The sequence below is a fragment of the Aythya marila genome, assembly GCF_965140915.1.
Source record: "Aythya marila genome assembly, chromosome: 3".
NCBI lineage: Eukaryota > Metazoa > Chordata > Aves > Anseriformes > Anatidae > Aythya > Aythya marila.
Window position 1 is genome coordinate 48349688 of NC_139044.1, and position 16586 is coordinate 48366273.

At 43.0% G+C, this 16586-nt stretch overlaps 1 protein-coding gene across 2 annotated transcripts in view; it reads left to right on the forward strand.

The window, feature by feature from the left end:
- AGPAT4 (1-acylglycerol-3-phosphate O-acyltransferase 4) overlaps positions 1 to 16586 on the forward strand; it is a 78027-nt gene that overhangs the window by 57909 nt on the left and 3532 nt on the right. For both annotated transcript variants that reach the window (XM_082756785.1, XM_082756786.1), the window contains 3 exons: positions 2049 to 2151; positions 3064 to 3139; positions 8918 to 9116. In XM_082756785.1, the coding sequence (XP_082612911.1) occupies positions 2049 to 2151; positions 3064 to 3139; positions 8918 to 9116 (378 nt within the window). The remainder of the gene's footprint in view (positions 1 to 2048; positions 2152 to 3063; positions 3140 to 8917; positions 9117 to 16586) is intronic.

Consider the following 16586-nt stretch of genomic DNA (forward strand, 5'->3'; position numbering starts at 1 on the left):
ACACTGCTTTGCTAGCAAAAGATTTCAGTGTGATACAAAAAAGAACTAGACTGAACATCAAACTACAGACCAGTTACAAACTGGAAAGGGATTTGTTTAGCTGGAGTGAAGGAAATCTCTGTGTATGGCCTATCGGCACAGAAGATGTTCCTGATCAACGCTGCACAAGTGTTTTCAGAAGAAGAGAATAATTTTCTAATGTGCCTGAACAAGAACCGAAGTCATCTCAAAATTCAAATGTAGGTGTCTCTTAAAAGACAAAAATAACAAGTGCTGGCCACATCATACTTTCCTTTATTGTTTTCATGTTGTCATTATTCTTTAATAGTTTGAGATTATTCTAAGCTAACCAATTTACCTTGTACAGACCAAATTAAGCTCTTGTCTTCCCTCAATTACATTGGATCAGTAAATTAGAGTGGATTAGTAAAATCCTTATTCACTAAGAAGCTTTAAAATGGAGGTAGGTAATTTATTCAAAAAAATAAATTCTCATTTTTATTGTACAATGAAGGTAATGTGCTGGAAGCAGGTTTTGGCTTATGATTTGTAGTTTTGAGCTTGAGCTAAAATCCAAACTGTAGTAGAAAAAAATAGACTTAATAGTGAGGGATACAGTCTGTGTGCAGTGACACAGTTCTGTCCTCTATTTTCAGGATTTCTTTGCAGCACCAAATCTGGGCTGTTCTGTTCTAGGCTATGAATTCTGCTTTGCAGTAACAAACTCTGTGGGGGAATTTCTGCTGGGCTGAATGTTGTGACCAAGCCATATCAATCTCACACTGATAAACTTGAAAAATAAACCCAAATCTGTTCTGTGTAATAGAATGCTTCCTTATGGGGGTCAAAACCTCTCACAATAAAAATCCACTGAAGTGTTCATTATTGCAAAACTCTGGAGCAGAAAATCTGAAATACAGCAAGCTGTGGGTGAGGTGCTTTAGTCAATTTTGTTATTGTTGCTGCTATTGATCTTAGAATTCATACCATGAGGCACAATCAGTTTCAGTGCCACGAAACTTAATTGCTCTCTGGTAATTTCCTACCATATCAGAAACAGTTTCTTTACAGATACGTTCGAATAACAGATTGGTTTCAGTTATAAGGGACCTTTAACATCATCTAGTTCCAGCGCCCCTGCCATAGACATGTTGGGACTATGAAGCAATCAAAAATGTTTATTTAGCTCCTTGTTCAAAGAATCTCTTACTTCTGAAACCCTTTTTCTGATTTAAAACAATGAGCACTTTTTTCTGTAGAAACTGTTTTTTGACGTTGTCTAACTAGGAACAACCTTTGCTTGCAAATGCTTTTACTCTTACTGTGCAGTCCTGAACTGACAGTGTTCTCTCCGGGCTGAAAGCTTGGTTGCAGTTTAGTTGTGTGGAACTTAGATGTTGTATTCATCACAGCTGCATGTCTTTGTAACGGTAGCCCAGCTCACACAGGTGATGGTCTGTTACTCTGTCTCTGCCTTTGCACTGTAGCAAATGCCTCAGCTATCCAGGAATGGGCACGAAGGGGAGGTTGTTTCAAACCCTGATTCATGGTTGGGTTAAGCCTTCTGGCTGTAGGATAGGTCTCAGACAAAGTTTACCCATTCTCAGTTAAACTATGTATTGTTTGTTGCTTGTGTAGGTGGTTATCTGCCTCCTTATTTAAGCAATCTTCTGCAGGGGGACTGAGTCCCCACTCAGTTGTCTCATTCAGTGAGTTGTGAAAGCTAACAGTTTTGGGCTTCTGGGATTTCCTATGGTATATAAACTGTCGATATGTTCCCAACATTCAGCATCTGTTGCGGAAGGAGACCTGGGTGGAGAGTAAACTCATCCATTCTACTGGTGTAAGTCCTGAAAGGGTCACTGGATATTTGCCTTCTAATAACCTGTATGTTGAATATACCTTGTCATCTTTACCTTGTTGATAGCTCAGACTGTGGTGCTATTGCTGATGACTCCATATGTAAATATGCTCCTTGTTTGAGAGAGAATGATTGATCTTCCATTCTATTACTACTTCAGTCACATAACCTGTTTTTCTGCTTGTAGTTTCAGCAGTCTATGATTCTACCCTCAATTTCAGAAATAATGAGAATCCGACATTGCTGGGCGTTCTAAATGGAAAGAAGTATCACGCAGATTTATATGTAAGGCAAGTAATCCATATTTTAATTCCTTTCTGGCATACAGGAGTGTGTACTTGCAGTCACACTTGCACAAATAAGGAAATATTTTCAAGGAGGCAATGGATGTAGGAAGTCTCTACCAACCTGCCTTTACAGTACTCTCGATGAGAAACTCATACGAGTTGAGCAGGGTTTCATAAAATTCTGTAACTATAAATACTTGAAGATCTTGTGGAGCTCTACAGATTTTGTTGTTGTTTTTTATTGATCTGTGCGTGTCAGCTCAATCACAACAGTGGAGCCTCCTTTTTAATTCACCTGGCCTCAGTGACCAAACATCTGTGAAGTGTTCAGATGGGGTTCCTTGACTCCTGGCTCTGGCACGGTGATTTGTACCGAGGTGGAAGCCAGGCACAGGACTTTCTTTTTACCTCCCCTTTTCTGTCTGTTTTCAAAGTATTTTATTGAGAACTTAAATCAGAAATATTACCTGAGAAATTCTAGATGTGCTGTGGCCTAGTTATGAGAATACTTAGTTGTTTTTTTCTCTGATGCCTAGCTGATTAAACACAGCCCCGAGCTCCGTATGTGAGGTAGGAAATCAGTTCTTTCAAAATCTTTCTTTAGAAATAGAAAATTTCAAACCTTCGGCTAGAAAGTGGTTCTAGTGGGCTCTAAATAGAATGTGTTACTGTTTCAGAAATCTAAATCTTGAGTCTCAGCTGCATATGAAAGCTGAAGGTAGATCTAGAAGCAAACTGTACTTTGGTGATCTGGGAGCTGCTACCACAGATTATTAAATAAATAAACAAAAGAGCGGTGGGGGGAGTACAGTGAATCTCCTGTCAGATGGATGATCTGTCTCTGTAATGCAAATGCTGTTCATCAGAGCAGAACTATTTAATATTCTTCAATTTCTCTTTGTTTACCATTGGCAGGCGGATTCCATTAGAGGAAGTCCCAGAAGATGAACAGGAGTGTTCTAATTGGCTCCACAAACTCTACCAAGAAAAGGTTAGTTTTTTGTCCAGACAAAACTCATGAGCCACTGGTGCTCGGTTATTTATACTCCTTGTAGACCTTTACAGTGTGCCTGTGAAGTGGTTGCGCTTTGGGGTTTTGTGGTTTTTGTTTTTCGGAACAAGTGCTCTGTTTCTCCAGATGCAAAGTGGTCTTGCATTGTCAGTCATGGTTACCTTTATTTGTACTTAAAGAGCAACAGGTAAAAAAATAGGCAAGCCTCAGTGAGAGAGCAGTTTTAAAGTGTTCTTCAGAAAGTTGTGTAAATTTACAAAATACGCAACTGCCTGTTTGGTAGTAGAACCTTCTTCCCGTTAGAGTCACCTCCTAAATCAAGAATTAATTCTTGGGCTAAATGAGGTATATTTTGATTTAGTGCATTAAAACTTGTGTCCCTTGTTTTAGCCTGTCTCTTTTACCAAGGCAAATATCCAACATTAACAGGACAAGCTGATAAATTACTTTCACATTGTGTGCACAAAGGGTGTGTGTTCAAGATTCCTAATTACGGAGCACAGGGGCAGAATAAGGACAACTTGTAGACGGAGTGTACTTGTAGAAGGGTGATGATTTTTTTTTCCAACTACTTGCATATGCATCCTTCAGATTTTCAGAATCTGTTTCTTGTGGGTTTTGTTTTTATGGAGAGAGAATGGTTGGGGATGTGCTCCTTGCATACACAAAGCACTCCCATTTCAGTCAGTGGGAGTCATAGGTGTACAAAGGTATGGTGATCTAAATTAGGTTATTTAGATTGGAATACAGCAATGTTTAAGATTCAGAAATAATGGCCTATAGCTATCATTTCTAAATTAGCCCATAGCTAAGTTCTGTTTTCCTCTCACTAGTGCAGCGAAATCTGTTATGTGGTTTGTTGTACTCAACCCAGAACACCACATTAGCATGTCTGTACAGTCTACACTCTAGTCTTTCTCAGCTCCAAACCATGACTGCTTCTGGTTTAATTCAGTGCCTCTGATCCTCCCTCCTTGTAAGTTGTGCTGCTGGCATCTAATGCAGGCACTACCTCTGGCGCACTTCTGCAGAGTGGCATTGTGGTACCGACGTGCCCGTGCTCTCTCCACAGGAAGATAAATGCAAACGGTCCTTTTGGTGAACGTTGCAAAAGTCCATTTCCTGGTACTATGCCTTTATTTCTAACCCTGTTCCGTGTTGCTAAGATAATGTTTAGACATTTGCAGGACAAGTACATAAATTAAATGAGTGTGTGGTGATTGTTTTCCTGAATCCTATATTACATCCTTTGCAGTAATTCACTTAGTTTTCTGTTATTCTCTCTTTGGCAAACACTCAGTTATTTCTCTTGCAAACAGTGTGAGCATCTATCCTGCTTTCTTTTAACAGCTTAGCTTGCTGATAGTTTCCCATTTAAGTACAGGAGGAAGGCAAGTTTGTTCAGTTTTCATTTCCATTAAAAGCTTTTTGGTATTGTGGGATTTTTTATTTTTTTCCTTTCTTTTCTTTCCTCTTTTTTTCCCTTTTCCCTTTCTTCTTTTTTCTCCTTTTGTTCTTTTGTTCTTTTCTACTTTTCTTTCTTCTTTTTTCTTTTCTATTTTTTTTTTTGGTTTGTTTTTTTGTTTGGAAGATGACATGTTGCTCTTTCTTGAGCTGTTTTATGTTATTTCAATGCAGTCATTCCTGGTTTACACAAGCCCATATCTCTGTAAAATCAGACTGTTTAGGAGAATATAGAGCAGGGATAAGTTGATAAAGAGTTCTAAAATAATGAAAGTTCATGTGCAGAGTAAAAATTCAATTTCTGTTTCACCTTTCTGCCATATTTCTTTTAGATAATTACCTCTTAGGTGGTATGACAAGCAACATTGCTGTCTGAGTGTTGCTTCTAAAAGTGAATCCTGTATCTCTTCCAAAAGTAAATTTTGTTTCAGGCTTATGTCTCCAGAGTCAGTAAATATTTATGATGAAAAGTAACAAAGTTATATTAAAAGGACAGTAATTCATTGCAGGATATGCACTCATCAGCTGCTTTGTCTATTTCGGTTGTAGCACTCCACTTTCTGTTTCAAAATAAGACAAGGTATGCACGCTACTGAAAAACAGGTTCCCTGTTTTATCTTGCATCATGGTTGCATGTGCTGTTGCTTGTTCTCAGCAATATTCATAATTTTCGCAATACCCTCTCGAGCCTTACGAGGCAGGGAGAGAGCATGCAGCATCTCTTGGTTGATTCAGGGCAGCCTGAGCTTTTTCTGTACTGTGCACTGGCTGCCAGCTCTGGGACACCTTCACAGATGAATCATGCGCTCTTTGCAGAGTTGTGTGGCAGACATTGGCCTCGTGAACTGCCTCTCCTTATGCAGGTGTGCTCAGAGGCATTCATCAGCTGTGAGGCTCCAAGAGCTACCAGTAATTGCTGCCCTGTCTTTTTTGCAAGGCCATGGTAATAAAAGGGGTGGGCAGATGCAGGGTTTTTCTGCAAGCCGTGAATCAAACAGCTCTAGCTAAATGTGAAAAATGCAGTCCTGAAGGGTCCTGCTCTCCCCAAAGCATGACAGTGTATATTTGCTTTTAGCATCTGAGTGTGGGGTCGAGTTAATGGTAAGCTCCTCCATCCTTCCCTTTCTTACTTAGCAGGGCTGAATTAGGCTCTAGGAGCATAATTTAGTGTATGGGACATGCCATAGGTGCTGAGGTCAAGGCTGGAGTGCTGGGCACTCATGATCATCAGGAACACAAAGTTGTTTGAATGAGTAATGAGATCTGCTGTTAATGGACATCAAGGGATGTGACCTTTCTAAATTATCTTTAATAGAGGAGTCAGAGTCTTTGAGAAAAGCTTGTGTTGTCTATTTTTACCCCATTGCCTGGTCTCAGTTACGTGTTCCTCAATGAGATGCTGCTGTCTGGAAATCTGGCTTGTTCATGTTCTTGCTACTTATCACCGCGTTTCCTGGTTTAGCCCCTGCTGCGGATGCAATGCAGAGGGCCTTTCCAGATGAGCAGTGGCACCCTGCTATTACAAACCATGGGCTGTTCTTCTTCCTGTTCCAGGCTTATGTGGGCACCATGTCCTTGCATTTCTCTTCTTCCTTACCTGGGGTGATTTTTTTCCTTTCAGAGGTGGCCAGCACTGGATCAGTTAATGCCAAGTCCTGACAGAAGTGCAACTTGGGCTGCCAATTGCCTTTTCCTTTTAAACTGCCACTGCTAGAAAGACGACATGGAACAGATGGGGCATGTTATTGCCCAGTCTGAAAAAATACTGTACAACAGTCACAACTCTGTTAGTCCTTGCTTGTTGTTTTTTTTTTTTGTTGTTTTGTTTTTTTTTTTTTGTTTTGTTTTGTTTTGTTTTGTTTTTCTTTCCACCTCTTCACAGCCTCAGCTCCTGAAATAGAAGTTCTGCTTGAGCATCTTAATTTCCATTAAAAAGAAAGTGAGTTTCTGATTCTTTTCGCTTGTAAGAGAAGGATGGAAAACAGGGCATGAAAATATATGCCAGAATGCCCCAGGGACTTAGCAAAGGATAACTGAAGAGGGAAAGTGTGCAGCACTCCAGTGTTTGGGAACAAAGAATATATTTTTGGATACTCATTCTTTGTGAGTTTCTTCATGAAAGAGCAGTGGCATCCCTCTGCAGTCAGATCTTCCTGGTGGGAGCAGGAGGGAAGACTCCAGTTAGATTCGCACAAGAGGATGGATGTTCCCTGGTTTCCTGCCACTGCATTACTCACCCCTGTGCCTGAAGTAACTCAGATTTGGTGGGGTTGTTAGGGGCAGCGTGCTTCCACATCTAAAAATGATACTTGAGTGGGTGAAACCTACTACAAACAGAAAACAAGCTCTGCATGCAGAGAATGAAAAGAGCTTCTTTTGGAGGAGGTGGTTGAGGGAAATGTTGATGTGCATCATAGGTTTAAATACTGACTTGAGCTGTCTATGGGTACTGTAGGCACCCTCTAAAAGCTTAGAAGACAGATCAACCCACGAATCTCTTCTGGGAGGAATATGTATGCTTCTAAGGGCAAGGAATGGCAATTGAATTGAGGAGCTGTTCCCCATAATGGTGTAAAATGTGTAGCAGAGGTGAAGACAGTGACATCCTTTTGCCCATTATTTATTTCTTCCATCTGTCTCAAACCTCTTGGTGAGATGTGGTCATCGGTTTTTCTGACCCTTTTGCTGCGCAGAGCCAGCAAGGGGAAAAATACTGTGCTTGTTTTAAGCCTGTCTGTTTAGCTTCTGTAGCAATAGGCCCCCTAATGGTGGTACCAGTAATAGACAGAAATTCTTAATATTTTTCTGGGAGATGCTGGTATTTAGGAACCTAACTGTATATAGGAGAATTCAGTTTACTGATGGTTAGTTACTTAGCTCTGTGCTAAACCAGTCATAAACCAAAATTCTCAAGGCACTGTAAAGAAAACTTCATACATTGTGTAATTTGCTGAAGATAGCAAATTAATTGGCCATAATGATCCCAGGACAATCTAGTTCACATGAGCAAAACAGTCATAATTTTTCTAATCTCACTAAAGAGAGAGCAATTCTTTAATTACTGTGTAATCTCTTAAAAGTTAAATGCTCCCTTTGAATTAGATAAAATGGTAGCAGCCTGTAATTGCTCAAATTGCCATTAAATAATTAAAGAATTGTCCGTGTTAGCTGGAGTGTAAGTAAATGTAAAATCATAGCATAGTAGAACTAATCTCCTTGTGGTTGATGAGGACAATCTTGGCTTTGCCAGAATTTCGGAAGCCGTCATGAAGCATTCCTTTCTTTGAAGAAATTCAGCCCTTAGTTCTGACTCAACTGAGGTTCCTTTTTATGTCAGTTTAATTCTGACTCCGTTAATTAACCAGTTTTATGTGCTAATCAGGTTAATAATCTTTGTTTTGGAACCAGAAGGAAGGCGTTTTTCCCCACCAGCCTGACACCTTGGGTTGATCACATTGTTAAAGGCAATACTGTTCACCCATGTAAACTTCGGAGCAAGGTACTGAAGTCTAAGCCTTCTGTGCTTTAAAAAACAAAATGAAAGAAAAAACAAACTTCTTCTCCCCCCCTCTCCCCACAAACCCACAAAGCAAACAAAAAACCACCCCACCATCATCCTCTTATTCCACTGAACAAGAGAAGCCTTTGAACAAAAATAGTGGGAGGCTCTTTAAACTAATTGTGTGCTCAGGGGTTAGCCACCCTTTCTTCCATAGGCTGCATGGGAGGGAACAAGGTAAGCAAGACTACATCTGTGGGACAAAGTGGACAGGAGGGTGGAGGTGTTCTTTGGAGTATATAGCACAAGATGGTGTCTGTTCACCTTTTCTGATAGGGCTGTGGATGCTGTTTTAGAGCAGTGCTTGGAGAAAACATTAGGGAGCAGAGGATTTCTTACTGCAGAAGTAGCCCAAACGCTTGCTGGCTTACCAGCACTATTTGTCTGAAAGCTGTGGCTCTTGCAGGAGGTGCAACAGTGATATCTACATTACTGCAAGACTGTGCATCCCCTCACCCATTGGGTGAGGTTATTATGGGTTTGTTAAACACTCTAGGCATGCCATTTTTCAGGCTTCTTTGTGCAGGAGAAAGAAAGGATGCACACATCAATGTAAGCTCTCTTTTTTTTGAGTATGTGCTCATTGACTTCAAAGAACAAGCTTTCCAGCCATGACTCGGTCTTTGATCTTCCCTCAGGGTTACAAGCATGTAGGAGGAGAAACATCAAAGTTAGGAATGGCTAGTTTCATTGGCAGATGGGAATTTAATTGTTGCCCTCCTTTGTTCTACCAGGATGCATTCCAGGAAGAGTACTACCGAACAGGAACCTACCCGGCAGTCCCTATAGTGCCACCCCGACGACCATGGACGCTTTTGAACTGGCTTTTCTGGGCCTTATTGCTGCTATATCCTTTATTCAAGCTGCTCATCAACATGGTCAACAGTGGATCATCACTGACACTGGCTAGCTTTGCATTTGTCATTGTAATGGGTAAGTTTTCTCCAACAGAAAGTTCACTTGAAGGATAACTGTTTGACTTGACTTACTGAGCCTTACTAAATACAACTTCTGTGATGGGAGTATATGACATATGAACTCAGCTGGCCACCTGATACCCACTTGAGCCTGGAACAGGTGAGGTAGTGGTAGTTGTGAGTAGTTGTGAGCTGTCCTGGTTTGTGTTTGAAGTGGTTAAGTTATTTAAAAGGAGGAAGGGAAATGAAATAAGGAGTTGGCCAAAAGGAGATCTTGGATGGTATCATTTGTGGAAGGAGGAACCAGGCTAGTTTTTCAGACTAAATCATATTTGTTGTCTGTACTTCTTGGCATATTGACTGCAGGTTGTTTGAACAGGTGTCCATCCAGAATAATCCACACATTTATAAAGCAAGTATCTCATGTGGCTGCACCGTCTCATGTATGGCTTCATCACCTTAATATCTGAGTATATTACAAGTATCCTTAAAGAAAGAAATTAAACTTCACAAAAGTGGACAGACGAGTTATGACATGTCTGCAAATGCAACTGGCGATAGCACTTGAGACCTTATAGTCTACCTTTGGAAGAAATATTGGTGTAGTCTGTTTTGGTACGGGGCTGTGGAGCCGTGGTCTAATGAGACACTGAAGCTCAGCTGTTGCAACATTTTTTAATTCATTGTCATTCATCCAAATCTTTCAGCATTTTCTTCTTAATTTAGCTTCTCCACTCACTGGACTGGTTGTTCATATGCCCTTCCAAGGTGCCTTATGCCTTGCATACTCTCTACAGGGAGCCTCAGTGCATAATTCAGGGTTTTGGATTTTAATTTCAAGGCTAGATGCTTTAATGTTTGGTATTGTCACATGTGATGTTTCTAGATTTAGTTCTTATAGTCTAGCACAGTTGAGTGACCACCCCACTCCCCAAAGTCATCTAGTATCGTCTTAACATTAGTGGTCTTTACAAGTAAGTCATGTCTGCTTCTTTATCAGGAAGGAAAGAACCTGTAACAAAAAAAAAAAAAAAAAAAAAGTTGCTAAGAACGGACAGCTAAACCTTTCTTGTTTGGTTGGCTTTGTTTTTGTTTTACTCCCCACTTGGCTTTCCTCTGCTTCTGGCCACAAGGCAGGATTAGTAAGCAAGCTGCTGTGAGTCCTGGTTTGAATGCAGTGATAATCCAAAGGACTTGTTCTCAGTTATTCGTGATGCTGGAGCTAACAGCAAACTACAGCAGCAGTCTGCTGCCAGAACGATTGCCTGAGCTCCCAGACAGCAAAAGCACAGCTGAGGAACACATTAAGAACAGTGAGATTAACAGTCCACTATGTGATGTGCATTGATACCCCATACGTATCAGCCACGTTTGTGGCATGCTGCAGGTTCCAGTCCTCTGCAGGGATTTGAAAGACCCCTGTGCTTAGCAACAGCTCTGGTTTCTCTCTGAATATGTGGTGTGATCATACCCAAAGTGCTTGTAATTGGCCAGGATTTGCAGCGTGGCAGAAGACACTGTATCGCCTGTAGCAGAGGGTATCATCTGATTAGACGCAGCCAGCCACCTCTTGCTGGTGAGCTGGCAAAAAAAGAAAGGTGATGTCACTTACTAGCAGAGAGCCTCTGTGGAGCTGTGAGAGAATGTGTGGGAGGGGAAGGGAAGCTCAGGCTCTGAAAAAAAAACAGCAGATCTGGGTTACCCTGGTCACTTGAAGGTGGATGTGTCATTACTCACTAAAAGGACAACAGTTCCCTTACTATACCCCTTTGAAAGCATGGTTATTGCTAGTTGGGAGTTTTTGGTCTCATTCTGTGGAAGCATCTAGCTTCAGCCCAGGCAGTTACATTGACTTTTGTAGCCAGTAACTGTGTTTCTGTAGCAGGGCCATTCTCCCCAAACCCTGCTTTTTATCCCGAGGGTCTCTCTGTCATGAGTGTCCTGGATGTGATGCAACCGTTTTCTGACAGAGGAGCAACCAGAATTTCATTTTGCAGTTCTCCAGCTTTAGGCAAGGTCTCAGGAATGACTTCTGCAGTGGCTAGGAGGTAGCAGTAGAGGACCACAAATGTACTTTGGAGGTAGTGACTCCTGGTGCTGGCTGCAGTTTGCAGCGCTGCAGGGAGGGCTGTATTTGCTGTCTTCTCCAGTGTGAGCGGTGAACTGGTATCTGCTGGTTTAACAGCACAAAATAAACTTTTTCCTGTGAATCAGGGCGGTGTATTTCCCGTTGTGGTCAGATGATAAAACCACCTTTTCACATCGCTCCTAGGACACTCTTTCCGTCTGTTGATTAACTGAAGAAGCTCCAGTAGCATTTGGGGGTATTATTTGTTTATGTGCTAGTTTGACAGCTCACCTGAACCAGGAAGCTTAACTGTGGTCCCTCATAGCCCATTATAGGTAGGCTTCGCTGCTTCAAAGGGCAGGCTTCAGTACCTGATAGCATTACCTTCCTTATGCATATATTGTGCTTTTTGCACCTGTACTAAATATTCTGTGATAGGGAAGAGAGGAGGGACTAGGAGGCCCTATTACCTGATATCCTCTGCTTTGTTTCCAGAGTGTTATTTGTCTTTTGGACAGTCTCAGCTAATGTTGCTCTCCAGTAAAATGCTTACTGGATGGTAAGTGGCTGTTGAGGTGGAACGATCCCTAAGAGAAATGCCCCGTAGCGGTCGAGCTGGAGTGAAAGCACGGTAATACCTCAGGACCTAACTCTCAGGTGCAAGGAATGAATAACCAACATATATATAGTTCTGCTGCTTCAGCTCAAACACTTCCAGCCCTAAATAAACAATGTCTCCTCTTTATACTGAGAATGCTGAGCCATCCCCTTTTGCCTTGCTGTGCAGCAGTTTGGCTATTTATACTCATAATAATCATTGTATTGTGCTAATATCTAACTGCTGGTCTGGTACCAGGAGTCCTTTGTGATGCTATTTGAACTGACACAAGGCAGTCCCTGCTCCAGAGGGTGAATGCTCAAGCAGTTTGAGGGACAAAAGACCCTTTTGAAAGCTAGCTTTAGTTTCATAGGACACAACGCAAGATGTTTATGTACTTAATTCACAACTTTTGTTCAAAACTTGGGACCAATATTTCAGTGTTAAAGCAGAGAGTCTGTCAAATGTCCATAATGTGTATTTGACAGCAGCTTCCTTTTCTTCCTTCCTCTTCCTGCTTCCCTAATCTCATTTGGCTCCAAAGGACCCTGCATTAGGTCACCTTTCATGTTTTGGTAACTTGTGCTGAGGAGAACAACCTTTATGCTCCAGAAGTATTTTATTACAGAGCCTTCATCAGTTCCACGTGCTGAAGATGAGACAGTTTCTCTTGGCTTGTAAATGGAGAAGTAGCTCTTACGTGTCTAATGCTAAAAGCATAATGACATCTCCACTTATGGCACGGGTCCAGCAGTTAATTATCATTTATAGACAGGAGAAGTATTTCATTTAAAACAAGCACAAATAGCAGTGAGCCAGCTTCGATTCTGCAGGAGCTGTCGTGTATCTGCTAGACAGTGTGTGGACAGTGCTATAGAAATCCTGCTTCCACGGATCACAAACAGGGGGGAGTCCTTGGTGACCTGACAGTGTCCGAGTGCAGAATGTGGACCAAAGGGTCAAAGCATGATGTGGTGTGGGCAGCAAAGCTGCTGATGCCCATAGAATGAGATGAGTGGACAGTGAGGAGAGGATGAGCCCACAGCATTACAGGAAGCGTTACAACAGCAGGAGGATACAGACCACGGGCGGGATTCTGCCTGCCTTGGTCCTGCTTGTTGGTGGAGCCAGACAATCTGCCCTTTGAGCCTGGTGTCTAAAACTGATCTTTTTATTGCGTTGTTGTTACTTGTTTCATTTCCTTTATGCTACATAAGATAGACCTCAAATGGAAATTTCTACCATTAGTAAAAGTCTTATTTGTACAAATTTTCATTTCAGTGTGTAACCTACAAAACTCAAGTATATAGCAGAATATAGATGGGAAATTTCTATACCCCTACCTTCTGGGTGGCTTACAGCATTTGCTGTGTGGTGCAAACACCAGGAAAGAGATGAGAGCAAATCCTGAGGTGTAAGAGAAAAGGGGGAAATCCTCTGCTCTCAGCTAATGTTTATGCTGGGGGATGTGGTACTACTTCATGTGTGGGTGGTGGTTTTCTTGGAGCTAAAATGTGTTCAAGAAACAGATTCCATTGCTGGCTCTCTTGGTTTGTGTTAACTCAACCCTCCTTCAGCCCCCAGAGCTCTGGCATGCAGAGCAGGTCTGTAGTGGTATCCTGTGTAAGTTGGCTGGTGGATAATGATGGGCAGAAAGGTGGCAGGAGCTCAGTTACCTTCTGTAGCTTGCCATGGAGCACTGTGAGGAAGCCCTGGCTGATAGCTTCTCTCTCCTGCTGTTCAGGACAGGGCTTAAACTCTCACAGCTGATGGTTAGACGTTTACTACTTCCTTGTAGCAAAAAATAATAATAGTAATAAAGGAAAAAAAAAAGTTCTCTTACCATAGTTGTAGTTAAAATAACAGCAGAATAAGTCTTTAAACATGATGGTACTGCTGGAGCATACACTAAGGTAAGAATTGTTTATAGGCTTGTGGCCCATGCTAATGCTATTTGCCAGCTTCCCTTTAGCACAGCACAGGAGAATAAAGAAATCTGTAGCTCTGCCACTTCTGCCTCCCTTAGAGTCGTTCCCTTCATTTGCAGTTCTGATTTGGCTGAACAGGGCCTGTGTGCTATGAGAAATTGTCCTCACGTATGCTGCAACATCAAACTCTGTGTGGGGAATGCAGTGCTCTGATAGTTACAGTGCTGCAGAAGAGGCTTTGCCCTAATTGCTTGAGTGTTTTTTGTTTTTCAGTCCTCATATGTGGTGCTCAGTGTAGTCACAAAACCAGTTTGGAACTATAGGATCTGCCAAGGTTTGGCAGACATTGATGAGAGCATTCCGTCTGCAAGCAGTAATTTAAAACAAATGGGAAGAGCTCACCCTGTGATGTTTGATGAGGTGTTTAAAAAAATGTAGAAAAGCTTTTGTTTCCAAGCTTGGACCTCTACAGCCATATTCATACTGTGGAGTGCCAAGGCTTTCTGTACGCTTCAAAAATCTTGCCTTCATATTATATTTGGGGAAAAGTTTGTAAGTTTTAGAGGGAACAAAGAAATGGCCATCTCAGATAAAAGTGGCAGAATCACTGGTGTCTTACCATCCATTTATTCCAGATGGTGACAGATCAGAGAAGTCTTTCAGACTAAGAAATTAGTTGAAAAGTCAGTCAGTTTTATGCCTTGGGTTGGAAATCCACAGCTGTTTAATGAAATAGAAGTTAGCCAGCCTGCTTCTCAAGCTATAAGGTGTAGACTGTAATTTTCTATAGAAATACTTCACCCTATTTACTTAACCCTAGAAACCTGTAGGTCTCAGTGTAACCTTGTGACAGTGAAATTAGTAATGGACCTGTTGTGTTTGTTGCCCAAGTCCACTTGAATGATGCACTCGTGGCACTTGCCATGTTCTGTATGTGTATCCAGCACCCCTCTTAACTCCTCGAGCCAAACCTTGCCTTTAGAGATGGTATTCATGTCCAGAAAGGTGACTTTGCCTGTTGAGAGCTCCTCTGTCATGTCTACGTAAATGGGTGTTTCAGGCCTTGACGCTGCCTTTGAGCTGTACAGAGCAGTCTTTGCACAAAACCTTTTACTGGGTTTAGCTGCTATATCCAGGGGGAGGGGGCTGGTATTGTGCTCTTTGGGGATTGAAGAGGCCCCTCATAGTGTGCTACCATCCCATGTCTGAAGAGCAGTTCTGGTGCTGCTGTTTCTCTGGGGCTGGGCAGCTCCGTGGTGCCCACCTCCAACACCTGCTGCGTGGTGTTGGCTATTCCTCAGCCACAGCTCTGATTTCACCCTCTTTCTGAAGCGTGGCCCAGCTTTGAACCCGTCGCTTCTTACCTTCCCCCTAATTAGCCAGAACTGTGGTGGGGGCGTTTCCTGGGGGAGAGCACTGACGCTGCCAGCAGCTGAGGGGAGGTCAGCTCCAGGAGAGGTGAGGAGAGGCCCCTGGGCCACCCCAGCCCTTCTCCCCCCATGTCCACAGGCTTGGCCCACAGGGGCAGCTTCTGTCAGGGAGCAGGGGAGGAGGAACAAAACCTGAGCTGCTGACTGAAGTATTTTTTGGTGTCCAGGCAGCGGCATTCCTGGAACCGTACGAAATCCCCGCAGCACTGTGTGGTTGCTATAACAGTTGCTCTTATTTATGCTCCGTGTCCCTCTCCAGATGCAGTTTATATCCCTCTGGTTCAAGTCTCAGTGTTTTCATGCTTACTGCTCCGCTGGGATCCCAGGCTGCAGGCTGTGTGTTGGGTCCCCCTTTTGTCTTCCCTAGCTCGTGGCCTTTTAAACGTCAAAAGATGTTTTTCTTCTTTCTGTTTGTGAGCGAAACCCTTCACTGGTCCCAGCTGTTTGTGCTTCCGTTCACGGACTAGCAGTGGATTATAAGTTCTGGTGAACTTGCTGGCAGCTTTCTCTGTGCTCTGCCCTGCACAGACAGTTGCCTGTGAGAGGCCGTGTTTCTCTGGTGTCCAGGCAGAGCACAAGTCTGTAGATGAGTGCTCCTGCTTTGAAAGAGCAATGCTGGGTGCCTTACACCCGAGCAAATGGCAGAAGACAGAATAGTTGGGGGGAGGTGACCTCTGGAGATGGTCTTGTCCAGCCCAACGCAGAGCAGGGTCAGCTGGAGCAGGTTGCTCAGGGCTGTGTCCCATCAGGTTTTGAATCGAGTGGAGACCCCACAACCTGTGCACAACCTGTGCCACTGTTGAACCACCCTCACTGTAAAAAAAAAATAATTTCTTGCGTTCAGGTGGAATTTCCTGTGTTTCGATTTGTGATTACTCCTTGTCCTGTTGCTGGACACTATGAGAAAAGCCTGGCTCCTTCTGCTTTACACCCTCCCTTCAGACACTGATAAGGTCCCCCTTGAGCCTTCTCTTTTCCAGGCTGAATGGTCCCAGCTGTCCCAGCCTCTCCTGTGAGATGCTTCCTCCACTCCCTTGGTCAGCTTTGTGGCACTCGCTGGCCTTGCTCCAGTATGCCCCTGTCTTTGGGCACTGAGGAGACATCTGCAGTGCTGGGTGCAGGCTGGGCTCCCCAGTGTGCAAGGCCACTTTGCTGGCTAATGTTCAACCTGCTGACCACCAAGATGTCCAGATGCTTCTTTGCAGAGGCTCTTCTCAGCTCCTTAGTCCCCAGGCAGTCCTGGTGCATGGGGTTGGTTATTCCTGTCCAGGTGCAGGACTTGTTATTTCCCTTTGAACTTCTGGATTATCCTGTCAGTCTGTATCTCCGGCCTATTGAGGTCCCTCTGACTGGCAGTGCAGCCATTTGTACAGCACCTGAGCAGAAGTTTGGGGACTTGGGGGCAGTTGAGCCCCTTTAACAAAACAAACAAACAACATACAAAAGGACACCTGTGAAGGAT